The sequence below is a fragment of the Danio aesculapii genome, chromosome 4, assembly GCF_903798145.1.
Source record: "Danio aesculapii chromosome 4, fDanAes4.1, whole genome shotgun sequence".
Taxonomy (NCBI): Eukaryota; Metazoa; Chordata; class Actinopteri; order Cypriniformes; family Danionidae; genus Danio; species Danio aesculapii.
The window spans coordinates 9,770,424-9,787,923 of record NC_079438.1 but is presented as its reverse complement, the minus strand read 5'-3'; the positions used below and the strand labels follow the sequence as shown (position 1 = coordinate 9,787,923).

The 17,500-nt window shown below is 36.4% G+C and overlaps 3 protein-coding genes across 4 annotated transcripts in view; 1 reads left to right on the top strand and 2 right to left on the bottom strand.

Annotated features, from left to right (window-relative positions):
- Positions 1-6,937, bottom strand: part of LOC130222146 (zinc finger protein 239-like) — a 32,612-nt gene extending 25,675 nt beyond the window's left edge. The window contains exon 1 of the mRNA XM_056454774.1: positions 6,878-6,937. The gene's annotated coding sequence lies outside the window, so the exon portion shown is untranslated. The remainder of the gene's footprint in view (positions 1-6,877) is intronic.
- Positions 1-7,933, bottom strand: part of LOC130222130 (gastrula zinc finger protein XlCGF8.2DB-like) — a 237,408-nt gene extending 229,475 nt beyond the window's left edge. Inside the window, exons 1-2 of one of the 2 annotated variants that reach the window (XM_056454760.1) lie at positions 7,791-7,933; positions 6,878-7,000 (exon numbers count right to left, since the gene is read on the bottom strand). In XM_056454760.1, coding sequence (XP_056310735.1) covers positions 6,878-6,932 — 55 coding nt within the window. In that variant the 5' untranslated portion in view covers positions 6,933-7,000; positions 7,791-7,933. The remainder of the gene's footprint in view (positions 1-6,877; positions 7,001-7,790) is intronic. The other variant, XM_056454761.1, reaches the window with a different exon arrangement.
- A 7,307-nt stretch (positions 7,934-15,240) lies between these two features.
- LOC130222074 (gastrula zinc finger protein XlCGF57.1-like) overlaps positions 15,241-17,500 on the top strand; it is an 8,725-nt gene continuing 6,465 nt past the window's right edge. Inside the window, exons 1-2 of the mRNA XM_056454698.1 lie at positions 15,241-15,327; positions 16,120-16,242. Of these exons, the coding sequence (XP_056310673.1) occupies positions 16,188-16,242 (55 nt within the window). The 5' untranslated portion in view covers positions 15,241-15,327; positions 16,120-16,187. The remainder of the gene's footprint in view (positions 15,328-16,119; positions 16,243-17,500) is intronic.

Here is a 17,500-nt window from a genome sequence, read left to right as displayed (position 1 = left end):
AGCGATGCAGGTAAAATATCTGCAGGGCTTTGGGATAACTTCATCACACCCATTAACTAAATTAAATCATTTAGTGTAATGGGGGGGGGGGGAAAGTCCAGAATTGGAGGGCTGTGATTTGTAACACTGTAAGGGGAAGATGATGGCACAATGCTTGCTCTGACAGCATTCACCTTGTTGACAAAATGAAACAAAGCAATTACAATCCTCATTCGAAAACACTAATATAACAGAAGTAGCCAGAGGAAACACAACATTGTTAATAGTCTCAAACAGAGTTTGAGGGTTTCTTTTGTTGGCTGATATCAATTCCTCAAAATAAGACGTTCTAGCATCCTTGATCATCCCATTTAGAGTGAACATAAGTTCTTTAAGACGCAGCCGATGTACTTGATGCTGTGTCACTTTCCACAAGCGCTCAGTTTTCCGACAAACTTGTCTCAAACTGCGAATGGCATCATTTATCCATGGGGATGTATTAACGGCTGAAATCTTACGGATCTTAAGTGGAGCCACATTGTCTAGTAACATAGTGCAATGATCATTAAACGACTGTAATGAAGCGTAATTGTCATTTGAAACATCAACCACACTTGAATCAAAAGCGGCTGAGAAGTTTCGACAGCAAGCTGGTCAATGCTGCGAGAGCAGGACGCCCGTTTGATCGGGCAGGCCACAATGTCAATAGCAAGATCAAATAAAATACATTTGTGGTCGCTAATAAATACATCATCGATGGATACAGAGCCAATGTTTAGACCGTGAGAGAAAACTAAATCGAGAGTGTGACCATTACAGTGCGTAGGACCAAGGACATGTTGAGTAAAGTTAAAAGACTTCATAATATCAGAAAACTCAGAAGCCACTTAACAAGCATCATCATTAACGTGAATATTATAAAAAAAAATAAATAAATAAAAACATATCGCAGACAATAACAACTCTGTTCAGCTTAATAATTGACGAGAGAAAATCTGTAAACTCACTGAAGAAAGATGCTGTGGGCCCAGGCGGCCGATAAACTAAGACAGAATAAAATGAGTTTGAGCGCCCAATTTTAGCTATTTGCAATTCAAATGAAGTGTACATACCAGCACTCATCAAATGGCAGGTGAACTTCTTTTTAAAAACCAGAGCAAGTCCTCCACCTTGGCCTACCAGTCTAGGCGTACTGATAAAAGAACAATCCACCGGACAGAGCTCGATCAAGTGAGAGTAATCCTTACTGCGTTGCCATATCTCCGTCAAAAACACAAAATCCAAGTTTTTGGAAGAAAATAGATCGCCCAAAACAAAAGATTTGTTTGAAATTGAGCGGGCATTTATTAGAGCCATCTTAATCGGCGTAGAAGCAGCACCTGAAGCAGAGGGAGGGGCATGCGGCAACGATCTCAGGTGCACAGTGCGCCCACCGCACCGGGCAGGTGGATTCCTCCAGGGCAGAGAACCCACGGCCTGTGGGACGTCAGGGATAATCGAACGAAGGCACAATGGTCTGGACCCACCACGATGAAGCCCCGACGTCAGGAGCTTTTTAAGATGGACCTGCCTCCCAGCTCTCTATCCTCTTTGCCGATGTTTCTTCGCATGCTCCGAAAGGCACTCTCCACTCAGTATACAGGTAGCAGGTATTGACAGCCAGCCTGGCACTGGAATTGATTGATTGATTGATTGATTTTATTTGACAATTCTAACAAAAATATACAAACAAGTCCAGTTAGACCAATTCATACATTATTTCAAAAACTGTCGAGGATAAAGTACACAAAAAAGCCACAGGCTTATTTCCATTGTGGTCCTCGAAAGCATCTGGACCACACCAGGTACAAACTCCACTCCATTCCACCATAGCAGATCGCATCGTAAGCATAGTGTGACAATCATACACCCATGCTGCTGATACGGCATTCGGGGACAAACTTAAAAACAGTAAAGTAAGTAAAACAATAAAAACAAATCGAGGTGAGTATCCAGCCACAGCGGCAAAGCCAAACACAGACGCCATGCCGTAACCAGAAGTATACGGTTACGCACACGCACACACACACACACACACACTGACCTGACAGCCATCACAGCAGCAAGGGGGAGAGGTGCGCCAGACACTGAATCCAGCATAGGGGTTCTCAAGTCGCCGCACATTCTGTCTTTATATTCTGCTCTGTGTTTGTCATAAAGTCATCTGTGCTAATGCTCAGATGGTGTATCAAAATCTGACTCCGAGGGCAAATCTGCGCATGCAGCTGAGTGAAACTCTTAGCGGTTTATCATAAACCTTTCATCGAACATTGTTCCCACAATTGATAGCTGAAATCTTACGGATCTTAAGTGGAGCCACATTGTCTAGTAACATAGTGCAATGATCATTAAACGACTGTAATGAAACGTAAATGTCATTTGAAACATCAACCACACTTGAATCAAAAGCGGCTGGGAAGTTCTCGACAGCAAGCTGGTCAATGCTGCGAGAGCAGGACGCCCGTTTGATCGGGCAGGCCACAATGTCAACAGCAAGATCAAATAAAATACATTTGTGGTCGCTAAGAAATACATCATCGATGAATACAGAGCCAATGTTTAGACCGTGAGAGAAAACTAAATCAAGAGTGTGACCATTACAGTGCATAGGACCAAGGACATGTTGAGTAAAGTTAAAAGACAGCAGCAAGGGGGAGAGGTGCGCCAGACACTGAATCCAGCATAGGGGTTCTCAACTCGCCGCACATTCTGTCTTTATATTCTGCTCTGTGTTTGTCATAAAGTCATCTGTGCTAATGCATAGATGGTGTATCAAAATCTGACTCCGAGGGCAAATCTGCGCATGCAGCTGAGTGAAACTCTTAGCGGTTTATCATAAACCTTTAATCGAACATTGTTCCCACAATTGATAGCAAGAGCAAACACTGAAGCATTGTCTGATTGACATGCATGATTTTATGAAGTTTGCTGTATTAAAAATATAACATTTTGAAATATTTATAAGTATCGGCCTATACATATCAGCTATCGGCCTCCAAGTCTGAAGAGTTATCGGTTATCGATATTGGCCAAAAAAATCCATATCGGTGCATCCCTAATCAAAATAATCATGATTATTATTTTTTTTGTTATTGTGCAGCCCTGAAAGGGTAGTCAATTTGAAGAATACACAAGGATTAATTGAGCCTTTTTGAGAACAAGTGTTCACTGCTTTAATAATCTGCATGGAAGAAACAATTATTAACCATAATCAATCATTTGGATTAAATTACGCTTAAAATCCGGCTCATTTAAAACATAATTTTTGGCAAATTGTTAGAATAAAATAAATGAAGTAGCCTACCCTGTATAAAATAACAGTAGCAGACCTAACTTTATAGCCGGTAACAAACATGAAGCACAATTGACCTTTCACTAAGCCCAGCACTCTTTAGTTACTGTTGCTACGCCTGTCCCGCTTTCGTGCCTGCAACGTCTATTACAATGTGTATGGCCCGGTGTTCGACATTGCCAGGGATATAATTAGTCATTTTGGCAAACAGGTGAAATATCTGAGAAAGCAAGACAAAAAAGGACTGCAGTATGCATTACAGGGGTATATTCACGACATAATAGGCAACGATTAGAAAATAACTAAATCAAAATTTAAGCTAGGTTATCCTAGCCGCCCCATACGCTGAACATTCAACAGCTTAGTTTATGCAAAGCAGAAGTGAAATTTTAAAATAATCTAATAGTAACAAATAATCCGTGATTTCTCTATTTTAGCCAAAAAGCCTGATAGACTATTTTTGTGCAATGAAATATAGCGTTACTAACCAACGGGGAAACACGCATGGACAGTGCTTCTACAGAATTATTTCATGGAAAGAACAGCCAGAAAGAAGAAACTGCTGGATTTGTACCGAACATTAGCATCATTAAACCATAACAATGTACACCTATCACTGTCTGTACATATGTTTGTGTGCTCTTTACACTGTTTCTATTCTAATTTGCAGTTAAGTGGGAAATAAATAAATTGAAATGCAAATTAAAGTATAAATAGCAGAAGTGAACAAATAGATTTTCCCCACCAGCAAATATTAATCCAACACCACATATAAAAGCAGACACTAACCCGCTGCAATATTGTCACCAATAATAAATCTTCAAAAGACTGCCGAAAACATTGGTGAATTGTAGCTCTGACATGGACATCGAGGCTTATAAATTACTGAAAAACAGCGGATGAAGTATATTGATCGCAAGTGCCCAGATTGTGATCATACCTCTGTTTTGTTCTGTTGATATGTAACTTCAAATATTTGTAGCTTGAAAAAGATGGAAATATGACTGCTATAAGTGTGACTACTATGGCAAGGGCTTAAACGGAGCAGTGCTCATAATATAGAGTGAACAAAAGTATAGGAATGCACCGATACCACTTTTTTACAAACCGATACGAGTACGAGTATTTTAATTTGTGTACTCGCCAATACCGAGTACCGATACTTTATAGATTTGGTTTCAATAAAGTTTATTTTTTCATTTTTTGTTTTTGTTTTTTGTCTGTAGCAAGGATGAACACAAAAATCTTTAAAAGAGGGCTGTTCCAAGCCAAAAATATACACACATTGTTAATAACCCTGCAAATCCATAGACCTTATCTATTAATGATTAAGCATGGACATTTAAAGGATGAGTTATCCTAGCGCTTACATGCGTTCACGACTTCACACATTACACAAAGTGTGTGCAGTGTGCGTTACCTTATGAAGTCACTCTTATTGCATATTGGGGATGCATAAAACCCCGTTATATGCGATTCTTTCATTCACGAGTCCTGCCTTTGATCCGCAGGTCAGGTAATCAAAAAGTCAGCTACTTGATGTTTAACTATGGGTGGGTCGTGGGTAGATAAGATCAATAGCCTACCCAACGAATACTCTCACTTTAAAAATCACGCGACTATCATGTCACAAAGTTTATTAATAAATAATTTTATTTTGTATTAAAACAGAATGATTTAGCGATGCCGCCTCATTAGTAAGCCAACTGCAGAGAAAACAAAGCAACCATCGCGGCAACCGTAGGTGATCACTTTTTCCGAAGTTCAGCTGTTCCTTTTTTTGCATTTGATCATTATGCGTCTAATGTCAAAAAAATCAATAATGAATAGGCCGACAAGAGTATAGGCTATGCTGTATGCGTGTGCGTCCTTTGACACTGAAGCCGCTTTCTTCCAAAACTGAAAGTTGCTTCGTCTGTCTGGTAATATTTCGGCTTTTAATCGAATGAAAAGTTAATTTAAATGAGCCAATATTAAAAAATTGCAGTAAAGTAACTGTGACGTGTGGCCACACATAGAATCTGAGGTCTGATCTCATCTCTCTCTCTCGCTGTCATCCAGATATTGATACAGACGCCACACAAGTCAAGTCACAAAACGGAGGCTGGTACCAACTGAGAGGTAAAAAACTGAAACCTTTGCTGTCAAATATCTGTCAAAATACAGCACTGAAATTAACAGGCATAAATGTATTTGAGCAAAGAAGTCTCTGTAGGATATCTGTAAAATACAATGAGAGCCAATGTTATGTAGAAGTTGTGTCGCCTAATAATTATATTAATTCTAATAAAATGAAAACCAAAATAAACAACTCATTGCATTTTTCGTTTGATAAAAATATACAAAAACGAAAAAAATAAAATAAAAAAAATCAAAGGGTGGCTAGTTTGTATTAATGTGTTTTAATATTAATAAAAATATGCTCAGCCTATTTAAGCTTAACGGTTATATACGTCGCCAATAGGCAAGCCATTCAGAAATTATTGTTTTACTGTGTACTGGGTTATAATAAAGTATATTTTACAATAAAAACTAAATGTAGCATGTCTCGCTGTCATTTAAAACATGCAATTCATAACACACCAGAGCTGTAGGCCTGTGTATGCAGTGTGTAAACTTACAAGGAGGTATGGGTCAATATCATACTGCGCACCATGTCATTGAACTCCAATATCTCTGAGGGAGATTATGTTACCCAATAGCCTATATCAACTTGAGAGATTTTACAAATAAAAGGCATTTTAAAAAAGGAACAAATTGGCAACAAGTAAAACTGGTCCCATAGACTTCAGCACTTATATCTTGCCAGTGTAGCCTATGCTGCGTAGTGTGTATCAGCGTGTGTTAACCGCCGCAAGCGAGCGAGAGAGATAAAGCGCGCGCACCAAAAGCAAGCTCATATCGTTATAAATATTCCATTAACGGTGCTTATCAAAATATTTATACATTTACATGGTGTTTAGTGAGATTGTGTGATCTGTAGGCTGTCTGATCTTTACAGAAGCTGTAAACAGACACGCGCGCGGTGATGGCTGTGATGTTCAGCTCTGACGAGAAGCTTTTATTTAGCCTGTAGTCTTTAGATTTTTACATAACGTTCCATTACTTAAAATTCCTTTCATTTTTTTATTTATAGTTTATAAATAAAATAAGTGCTAGCTTGTTTAGCTGTGATCATTATACAAGGATCATATTTCATATTCTGTTAATTCTTCAGTAGCCTAAAGATTCGTTAATAATGTATTTTATAAACGGATTGTTTATAAGGACTTAGCTAATAATATATAATACATTAGGCTAATTAATACATTAAGACATTGAAGTCAGGAAAGACAACAAATCATGCCACGTAGTGAATTACTGTTGAGTGGTATCGGCCTTTCAGGTCCGATACGAGTACGAGTATTTTAACCAAGTATCGACCCGATACTGGTATCTTTGCATCCCTAAATAAAAGAAAAAGACAGCTGTGAAACATAACCTACTTTGTATTTTTGTAGGAAACACAGTTTAGATCTTTTTAGGGTAAAAGGTGTGCGAGTTATTGCCGTCACCATAAACACCAACCTATTTGTTGTTCAGAGTCTTCATTTTTGATTTTGCAGGGTTCTGGATCACTCATGTTCTCGCTGTCCTTCAATAAACTCTTCAGTGGAGTCTGATGGGAATATTCCAGTGTTTATGGCTGAACTGGAGGAGGAGGAGACAATTATTCTAATTACATGCTGTTTGCATATATTTATATTTGAATGCCATATCAGCAGCACTGGCTATATTCATGGAAACACTTTTATTAAATAATCAATATATAATTGACAATCATAACCGTTTCTGAAACATCATTATTAGTTTCTTTTAAAACACACAAATAACAACAACACTGATAAAGTCTTATAAGCTCTTTCAGTCTGATCAATGATAAAAATTCCTCTAGAAAACACATTTTTAAACATTTGCCTTAAAATATTTCCTGAATAAATACATTCTCTAATATCATTTTAAAAACATACATTCTATTAAAATGTTTTACCATCAAAATATTCTCACACAAGTTACACATAGGTTTTCTTCCCTGTTCAATAAATGTGTGCAAGTCTTGAGTGGCTGATTCTACATCTCGTGTGTGCAGCTTGATCATGTCTCTGATTGCTTATATTTATCTGGTTTTGGCCAGACTTGGTAGCAATACATAAAAAAGTAAATTTAAGACCTGTTTAAAAAAGATTTAATACCTACAACACAATATTTCAGTAAATTTAAGACTTTGTAAGGCTTAAATTTGGATTTTAAGATTATTTAAGACCCTGCAGAAACCCTGTAGATAACGCAAGTAACGCATTACAGAAGTGTTTACAGCGTAGCATCGAGCTAAAAACAAGAGAGCATATTAGCACTGAGCACATATGTTAAAGCAGTTCAACCCGCAAGATAATTGCAGCAAATCTGCGAACGCTACAAAGGTCAGATATAATACACTTACTTTGAATAGACGCACAACACCCGTAACATAAGTGAAATTAAACAGCAAACAGCAAAGCTCTGCACTCTTCTTCTTGTGGGTTTAATGGCAGTTGGCAGACCAACTTACATGGTGCATTCCCGCCACCTACTGGATAGGAGTGTGGAGCGCATAATGTAGGAAAAAGCATGAGAACAAAAGATTATATATACGAATGGAGGGGATGAGATTACCAGAGGGAAGAGCGAACAGGAAGGAGAAGATAGGAGGAAAAAATAAAATAAAATAAATAAATCAAATTTAAAGTTTAAAATCTAAATAAATTTACAATTTCTTTATTTTGCTAAACTATTCTCAAATTCTATTAATCAATTTTGTTTCTTTTAAGTAATTAATTAATTGGAGTATTATTTTAACTTGATTTGCACCATTTCTTAATAAGGTCTGAAATGACAGATTATTTATCCCGTAAATGTTTAATCCTTTAATTAATTGACTTCACTGTTTTTCATATGCAACACATTCTTTAATTACATGTTCTAATGTTTCTATTTCCCCACATTTGTCACAGCAGCCTGTCTCATGCTTTCCTATTCTAAACGTATACTGGTTTAGCAAACAATGACCAACACGCAACTTAGTTATCACCACATCATTCCTTCTATTTCCAAACTTATTTCTAATAACATCCACACATCCTTGAATACTATGCATATGCCTGCCTTTTTCTCCATTTTCCCACTCTCTCTGCCATTTCGTACTTATTTCCTTTGCAATCATGCTTTTCCTCTCTGACTTACTTATTTTTATTTCTATTTGAGTATGTTGCAATGCTTTCTTTGCAAATTGATCTGCCTCTTCATTTCCTACTACTCCCATGTGGCCAGGAATCCACAAGAAGCTCACAAAAAGCCCACATTGTCTGATTCTAAATAAATTTTGCATCATCTCATTCACCATGTCCTGTCTTGCGTTAGATGTACCAGTAGTTAAGCTGTTTAATACTGACATAGAGTCTGTGCATATTACTGATCTTAAAGGTTGCACTTCCTCTATCCACTGAAGAGCGAGAAGCATAGCTACTATTTCTGTAGTAAAGACAGAAAGACAGTCTGAAATTCTTGATATTTTAACTTGGAATTTTGGGACATATACTGCTACTGCGGTTTTCTCGTATTTAGGATCTTTTGAACCATCCGTATAGATTTGTACATAGTTGCCGTATGATTGATTTATATACTGTTGCAATGTTTTTTCATTTAACATATTTAATTCCATGTTGTGTTTTTCCTCATATACATATAAATCAATTACTGGCATATTAAAAAGCCAAGGAGAAATTGCAGGAGTTGGCACAGCTGGGGCTATATTGATGTCACTTATGCCCATATATTGAGCCGTCTCATTTGCTGTCCATCCAAAACTATCCATCATTTTTTGTCATTATTCCCAGCATTCTTTCAATACTGCCTCGGATGATTCTCTTTTTGGCTTTGTATGCTGACCCAATATCTTGTCTTTATTTTAAGCCTTCTTAATTTTAGAGGCATTTCACCCATCTCTACTTGTATTGCTGTAATTGGTGTTGTTCTTAATGCTCCGCAACATATTCTCAATGCCTGGGACTGAATTGCTTCAATTCTCAATAATTGAGTTTTAGCTGCTGAACTATATACCATACATCCATAATCGATAGTTGATCTTACCAATGCATTATATATTCTTTTAAGAGAGAAATAACATGCTCCCCATTCAGCTCCTGCCAAACATCTCATTACATTTAAAGCTCTGCACTCTCCATTCTCCGCCTCAGACTGAGTGCCATGGGCAGGACATTTGCCTGCACACTGATCAGCGAAAGCTGATTGGCTGCCTGTATGTGGCTCAGCGAAGTCTGATTTGCTGTTTGTAGGCCAGAGACAAAGCAACTTTCTGTTCAGTGATAACATACGCGCGCACACACAGGATACAAAAGAAGAGCTGAACTTCGGAAAAAGTGATCATTGCCGCGATGGTTGCTTTGTTTCTCTGCAGTTGGCTTATTAATGGCACGGCATTGCTAAATCACTCGTTTTAATAATAAATAAGATTATTTATTATTAAACATTGTAAGATGATGGTCGCGTGATTTTTAAAATGAGAGTATGCGTTGCGGATTTATGGCTATTAATCTTAACCCGAGACCCACTCATAGTTAAACATCAAGTAGGTGCGTTAAAGGTGCATGTATAAATTAGTTGTGTTGCCTCCAGATGCTGCCACCTTTGTCAGGCAAAGTTTGCAGATTGCCTCATTAAAGTTTTCAGGTTCTCTTTTTGCATTTGGTTTGAACCCAAAATATTGCCAAACAGGCGCTTTTGCATTACGTTTTAACACTAAATCGTCCGCCAATCTCTTTTTTGTAAATTCGACTCCTCTCTTCTCCTCATGTGATAAATGAAATATGATGCATTAGCTATGTTCAGATTATAATTATAGTGCAGGCTCTCGTCTTAAGTAAATTATTTAAAATTATATTTTCCATTTAATTCAAATAAATAATAATTTTAAAAAAACAAATACTTAAAAAAACAAGTGTGGGGACAGTGTCACGGTTGAAAAGTGATGCCACCGGTGTTGCGTCTTAAAACTGGTAACACCGTATAGCGTGCCAAGCCTAATTCAGCCTACCTGCAGCGTGTGTGAGAGGTGGATCCGCCAACACGACTGCAAATCCACTTACTCACGCACTATACCTATTTCATTTATGACTGCAAACTTGACTTTGCAGGCCGATCATCTTTTTAACGCAAAAGGCATTTAAGGGTCCTAACTTGACTGCTGCTGCATAATGATTCTTTACACAACTGTAAAAAAAAAGCTTTAACGATGTCAAAATGAAGTCAAACATTCAAAGGGGTTCTGCTTTTTGTCAATTTTAGCTTAATTTGAACAATACTAATAATAATTATGAATATAATAAATTATGAATATTAATTACAGTGTAGACTACTGTGGGCCTGTGCAGTGAACTAAACATTTTAATAAGGCTACAAATCCCATAACTGAAAAACTAATGTGACAATGACAGGCAGTTTCGTATTTGCTCTAATTAATTTAACAGCATGTTTCTTCTGCGTTTTTTTTCCCTTTCAGAGCTCAGTAGAGTTGTATTTAAATAATTAGCTAACCAAAACATGTAATGAATTAGGCTGCTCGTCTTATGTCATCCCTTAGTCCAGTTTTCTCCTGTGTGAGTTGTGCGCTTCCGCTGCCGTGTGCGCATTTTAAAGGCTATCTACGGGCGCACCTGACCAGGGGTGTGTTTCCCGTACAACAACGTAACTCACGGCTGAACTATCATGGTACGATGCATTGTTTGGGAAAAGAATGACGTAGTGACGAGTGTTTCCCCAAACCAGGGCCGGATTAAGAACACATTGGGCCCTGGGGCTATACCAAATCCAAGGGCCCACCTTTTAATTTTTTTTTTACCTCACAAATATATATATATATATATATATATATATATATATATATATATATATATATATATATATATATACACACACACACACACACATTTTTTAATTGTTGTTATTATTATTCTTGTTATTACTATTAATAATTTATTAATTAATATTATTATCTAATTTTACACCGTTTAATTTATATTTGATTATTAAATATTTTTTCTATTTTATTGAAATAGGCCTGCTATATAAAATTAAGTACTGACATAATATGAACTTTAAAGTTCAAACAATCAGCAAAACAAAACAAAAACATTTGCAATACTTCCTAAATTAGTGCTTTATAATAAAATTACTTGAAATTGGGGTTTACCTTTAAAATGTTTCTTTAGAACTTTAGCTGACCACAAATCCCTAATGATATATCTTTAATATCCATGCTTCAAATATCCAAAACAGCTTATTGTGGTCTTCTGAGTTACAGAAGGCTAGCATCCTTATTTTATTTATTTATTTATAAAATAAATTATATTTATTTATAAAATAAGCGCTTTAGTTATGAGTCCGTTCAGTATGATTCCGCCTACCGCAGCTTCTATTACTACATGTACAAGTATATCAATGATGAATACTGTTTAAATTTTATTTTTTGGTCTACAACGAGCTTGGTTAGCCTACCTTTGACTGGACGCTTCTTGCGGTAGTGCCGAAATAAGTGACTGTCCTGGGAAAATTGGGACATCTGATCACCCTTATGGGTGACTAAAACAGGGCTATTCAATATTCTGATTGGGCTACAGTCATTCTGAGCCCCAGTTTAGCACCGGTGTCACAGTTTTTAAACAGCAACGAATCGAAAGGAATACTTCACATTATCGACAAGGGAAAGCAGAACGCAAAGAGGCGTTTCCCGCGTCTTAGAACAAATTAATTCTTCAGCCAATCAAGGGCCACCTTCTTCCGTGGGCCCTGGGGCTTCAACCCCACTTAGCCCTTACGTTAATCCCAAAACGCATAGTTTCTCTGTCACAGATCCATCGCTTGAACCTTGTTAGTTATAACGTAAAACGGCCATAATGACACTCTAAACGGGGCGGAGAAACTACTTCTTTACAGAAGAACCCCATTTCTTTGTGCAAATTATATTGTTTTACAGAAACACGCATTTAAATAAAATCCAATATTATTTTTGGTTAAAACATGCACTCGTTTTCTATATTTACTGAAATATATGTAAATGGCACATATAGAGACTGCGTTTTCCTTACAAATATTATTGAGAATGACATATCCTATTCTAAAACAAATCACTTACAAAAGCTAACACCTATTCTAATATCATATATAAATCATATGAATAAATAAATACTAGGCGATTTATTATAAAATGAAATTTAATATTTATTATATATTAGAAAATGAAAAATCTTGCGACCTTAGTTGGCTAACGATGGTTTTGGGAAACGCACCCTAGATCTCTGCACTATATGCCTAGCTTTAATCTCACAATTGTCATAATTTAATTCTTTTATATTCTATTTAATTCTGTTTCATATGATAAAATATCTAAATGTGTGTTCTGAAGGTTGGAATGACTAGAGTGTTTGTAATTAGTGATAAAAAGAATTTTCAGCTTTGAGTAAACAAACAGTAAACAAACAAATTCTTTCTGAGGCCCCCTTTTGCCCCCCGTAGCGCCGGGCCTGATACTCGGGCTATATGCCTAAATCGAAAAAGCACTAAATAATTTATAGATTTATAAATTACACTGATTAATAACTATATATTACAATAAATTACTAAATTGGGCTATCTTATTTTTTTATTAAAACAAAAGTGATCAATGCCGCACCACTGACAAGCCAACAGCAGAGAAACAAAGCAACCACCGCGGCACCCGCAGTGATCACTTTTTCCGAAGTTCGGCTGTTCTTTTTGCACTTAATTCTTATGCGTTTAATGTTAAAAAAAATCAATAATAAATAGGCTTACAAGAGTGTCCTGTGCGTGTGAAAACATTAAGTGAACATGCAGTGTTTGTGGAAAACATCTTTGCGAGGGAACTTTGCTGAGGTAACGCAAAAAACTTAAAAATATATTTTCCTTCCACCCAGTTTTTTTCTCACACCCATTTTTTATGAAGGCAAAATGGCTAATTAGATGATTACAACAGAGAGTCGGCTGATTGACTGTTTACACCAGTTAATAAGATGTTTTATTGATCGGATTGCAGGTCATTTATAGATCAAATTATAATGCATAGGATCAGGAAATTGCACGTGAAAAAAAGATCATGCAAAATGTTTTTTTTTATAGAATGAATGTATACATTTAAACTATTATAATTTACATTTAAAATGTACTATTATTTTTAGAGCGTATTAACACGAATGGCAGCTGTTCTTGATCGAAAAGCAGCAAAACTATGTTGAATGCTGAGGTTGTGTCAAGCTGATGGTACGGAGTGACTTTTTTGAGCATGTTGTTGAGTGATGCTTGGCTCTCCTGCTGACAATTGGCAACTATGTAACATCAAAATTAGAAATGCATGTTACTTTGTATAAGCGTATCTATGTACTGTATGATGTGAGTCTAGTTACCAGCGTGAAAAACAGGTAGTAATAGAAAATTTTTATTACGTGTTTGAGGCCATACTATTTACTTTGACTACAAAAGTGCAGTCAGTAGGCTACTTCAACTTTTACCAGAGTCGTTTTAAGCATCAGTATCACTTCTTCTTGAGTAGGATGTGTGTACTTTTGCCATCTCTGTCCACTTCTTAAAAATAATAATACATTAAAAAGTATGGTTAAATCAACTGTAATGTGTCCTTATACAAAACCGTGTGTATCATGCAGTCAAAATAGCATTTATTATTGGAATGTCACGTTAATTTAAAAACAAGACTTTCTTAAAATAACACATCAGAAAACAGATGTGACCGTAAGGATGCACACTATGTCAACTAAAACAGAGTTTTTCTTTGTTATTGCAGTTGCAGCCAAAATGTGCGACACAACAGCCACATCATTTACAGGGCCGTGAGAGACCACCTGTATGGTCTGCCGGTGGCAGACGCAGAGCTGAAAACATCTAATGCTTTTTTGTTGTTGTTGTTGTGTTAATGTTAATTTGACCAATGCATGTTTTGTCATTACTTTTGTCTGCTGTCCTATTTTGAGAGCAATAGCCTAATAAATATTTTTTAACAAAATGTTTAATTTATGAATTATGTAAACATGTTCTAAAACGTTTATAAAGGTCTTTCTCAGAAACAAATTTCGACTTAAAATTGACATATTTACGACGACATGAAAAAGACGTCTTTTCACCCTTCACTTTGAAACCAGCTTTCCACGTTGTTTGGACGTCTGACAATGTCGTCTCAATGTCTTTTCGACGACTTTTTGCTGGGTGGGAGACGACAATATGAAAAAAGAACCCTAGTGTTTGTGTGTGTGAGAGAGAGCTTTGTTTTCCTTGTTTGCTCGTTACTACACCCGTAGACAGCGCTAAAGTCCAGCATCTTCACGTAGTAACACTGTCTTGACTAGTGCAGTTGAATGACATTTGTCCTGGGAGCACTGTACAACTGTGGCGGCGCTATTTACGCATGCTCAGGGTCCGTATGCGATATCTAGTGTATATATCTGTTGAAACACAGCACAGGAGCGGCGCAGCCTTATGACGTCACACGTCACGCCAGAATAAAAGTCTTTTGTTTAGTTTTTTTTTTTTTACCACTTATTGTTGCAGTCATGACTTATTGATACATTTCTCCCTCATTTTCCACTTTACACTATATATGAAGAGATTGAAAAAGAAGAAAAAGTCATCTTCTGTCCACAAATGTTTCCTTCTGTTGTCAAGAAACTGATTGAGAAACAGACAGCCAATCAGCTTTCGCCTAGCGCCTACAAACAGCAAATCAGATTTCGCTGAGCCACATACAGGCAGCCAATCAGCTTTCGCTGATCAGTGTGCAGGCAAATGTCCCGCCCATGGCACTCAGTCTGAGGCGGAGAGTGGAGAGTGCAGAGCTTTGCTGTTTGCTGTTTAATTCCTTTAAGTGCATTTATGTTACGGGTGCTGTGCGTCTATTCAAAGTAAGTGTATTATATCTGACCTTTGTTGCGTTCGCAGATTTGCTGCAATCATCTTGCGGGTTGAACTGCTTTAACATATGTGCTCAATGCTAATATGCTCTCTTGTTTTTAGCTCGAAGCTACGCTGTAAACACTTCTGTAATGCGTTTCTCGCGTTATCTACAGGGTTTCTGCAGGGTCTTAAATAATCTTAAAATCCAAATTTAAGCCTTACAAAGTCTTAAATTTACTGAAATATTGTGTTGTAGGTCTTAAATCTTTGTTAAACGGGTCTTAAATTTCCTTTTTTTTAAGTATTGCTACCAAGTCTGGCTAAAACTAGATAAATGTAAGCAATTAGAGACATGATCAAGCTGCACACACGAGATGTAGAATCAGCCACTCAAGACTTGCACACATTTATTGAACAGGGAAGAAAAACCTGTGTAACTTGTGTGAGAATATTTTGATGGTAAAACATTTTAATAGAATGTATGTTTTTAAAATGATATTAGAGAATGTATTTTTTTCAGGAAATATTATAAGGCAAATGTTTAAAAATGTGTTTTCTAGAGGAATTTTTATCATTGATCAGACTGAAAGAGCTTATAAGACTTTATCAGTGTTGTTGTTATTTGTGTGTTTTAAAAGAAACTAATAATGATGTTTCAGAAACGGTTATGATTGTCAATTATATATTGATTATTTAATAAAAGTGTTGCCATGAATATAGCCAGTGCTGCTGATATGGCATTCAAATATAAATATATGCAAACAGCATGTAATTAGAATAATTGTCTCCTCCTCCTCCAGTTCAGCCATAAACACTGGAATATTCCCATCAGGCTCCACTGAAGAGTTTATTGAAGGACAGCGAGAACATGAGTGATCCAGAACCCTGCAAAATCAAAAATGAAGACTCTGAACAACAAATAGGTTGGTGTTTATGGTGACGGCAATAACTCGCACACCTTTTACCCTAAAAAGATCTAAACTGTGTTTCCTACAAAAATACAAAGTAGGTTATGTTTCACAGCTGTCTTTTTCTTTTATTTAGGGATGCACCGATACCAGTATCGGGTCGATACTTGGTTAAAATACTCGTATCGGACATGAAAGGCCGATACCACTCAACAGTAATTCACTACGTGGCATGATTTGTTGTCTTTCCTGACTTCAATGTCTTAATGTATTAATTAGCCTAATGTATTATATATTATTAGCTAAGTCCTTATAAACAATCCGTTTATAAAATACATTATTAACGAATCTTTAGGCTACTGAAGAATAAACAGAATATGAAATATGATCCTTGAATAATGATCACAGCTAAACAAGCTAGCACTAATTTTATTTATAAACTATAAATAAAAAAATGAAAGGAATTTTAAGTAATGGAACGTTATGTAAAAATCTAAAGACTACAGGCTAAATAAAAGCTTCTCGTCAGAGCTGAACATCACAGCCATCACCGCGGGCTTGTCAGTTTACAGCTTCTGTAAAGATCAGACAGCCTACAGATCACACAGTCTCAATAAACACCATGTAAACTACACTGGCAAGATATAAGTGCTGAAGTCCACGGGACCAGTTTTACTTGTTGCCAATTTACATGTTGCATGTTGTTCCTTTGTTCTTTTAAAATGCCTTTTATTTGTAAAATCTCTCAAGTTGATATAGGCTATTGGGTAACATAATCTCCCTCAGAGATATTGGAGTTCAATAACGTGGTGTGCAGGATGATATTGACCCGTACCTCCCTGTAAGTTTACACACTGCACACACAGGCCTACAGCTCTGGTGTGTTATGAATTGCATGTTTTAAATGACAGCGAGACATTAGTCTCAGTACACAGTACACAGTAAAACAATAATTTCTGAATGGCTTGCCTATTGGCGGCGTATATAACTGTTAAGCTTAAATAGGCTGAGCATATTTTTATTAATATTAAAACACATTAATACAAACTAGCCACCCTTTGATTTTTTTTATTTTATTTTTTTCGTTTTTGTATATTTTTATCAAACGAAAAATGCAATGAGTTGTTTATTTTGGTTTTCATTTTATTAGAATTAATATAATTATTAGGCGACACAACTTCTTCATAACATTGGCTCTCATTGTATTTTACAGATATCCTACAGAGACTTTTTGGCTCAAATACATTTATGCCTGTTAATTTCAGTAATGTAT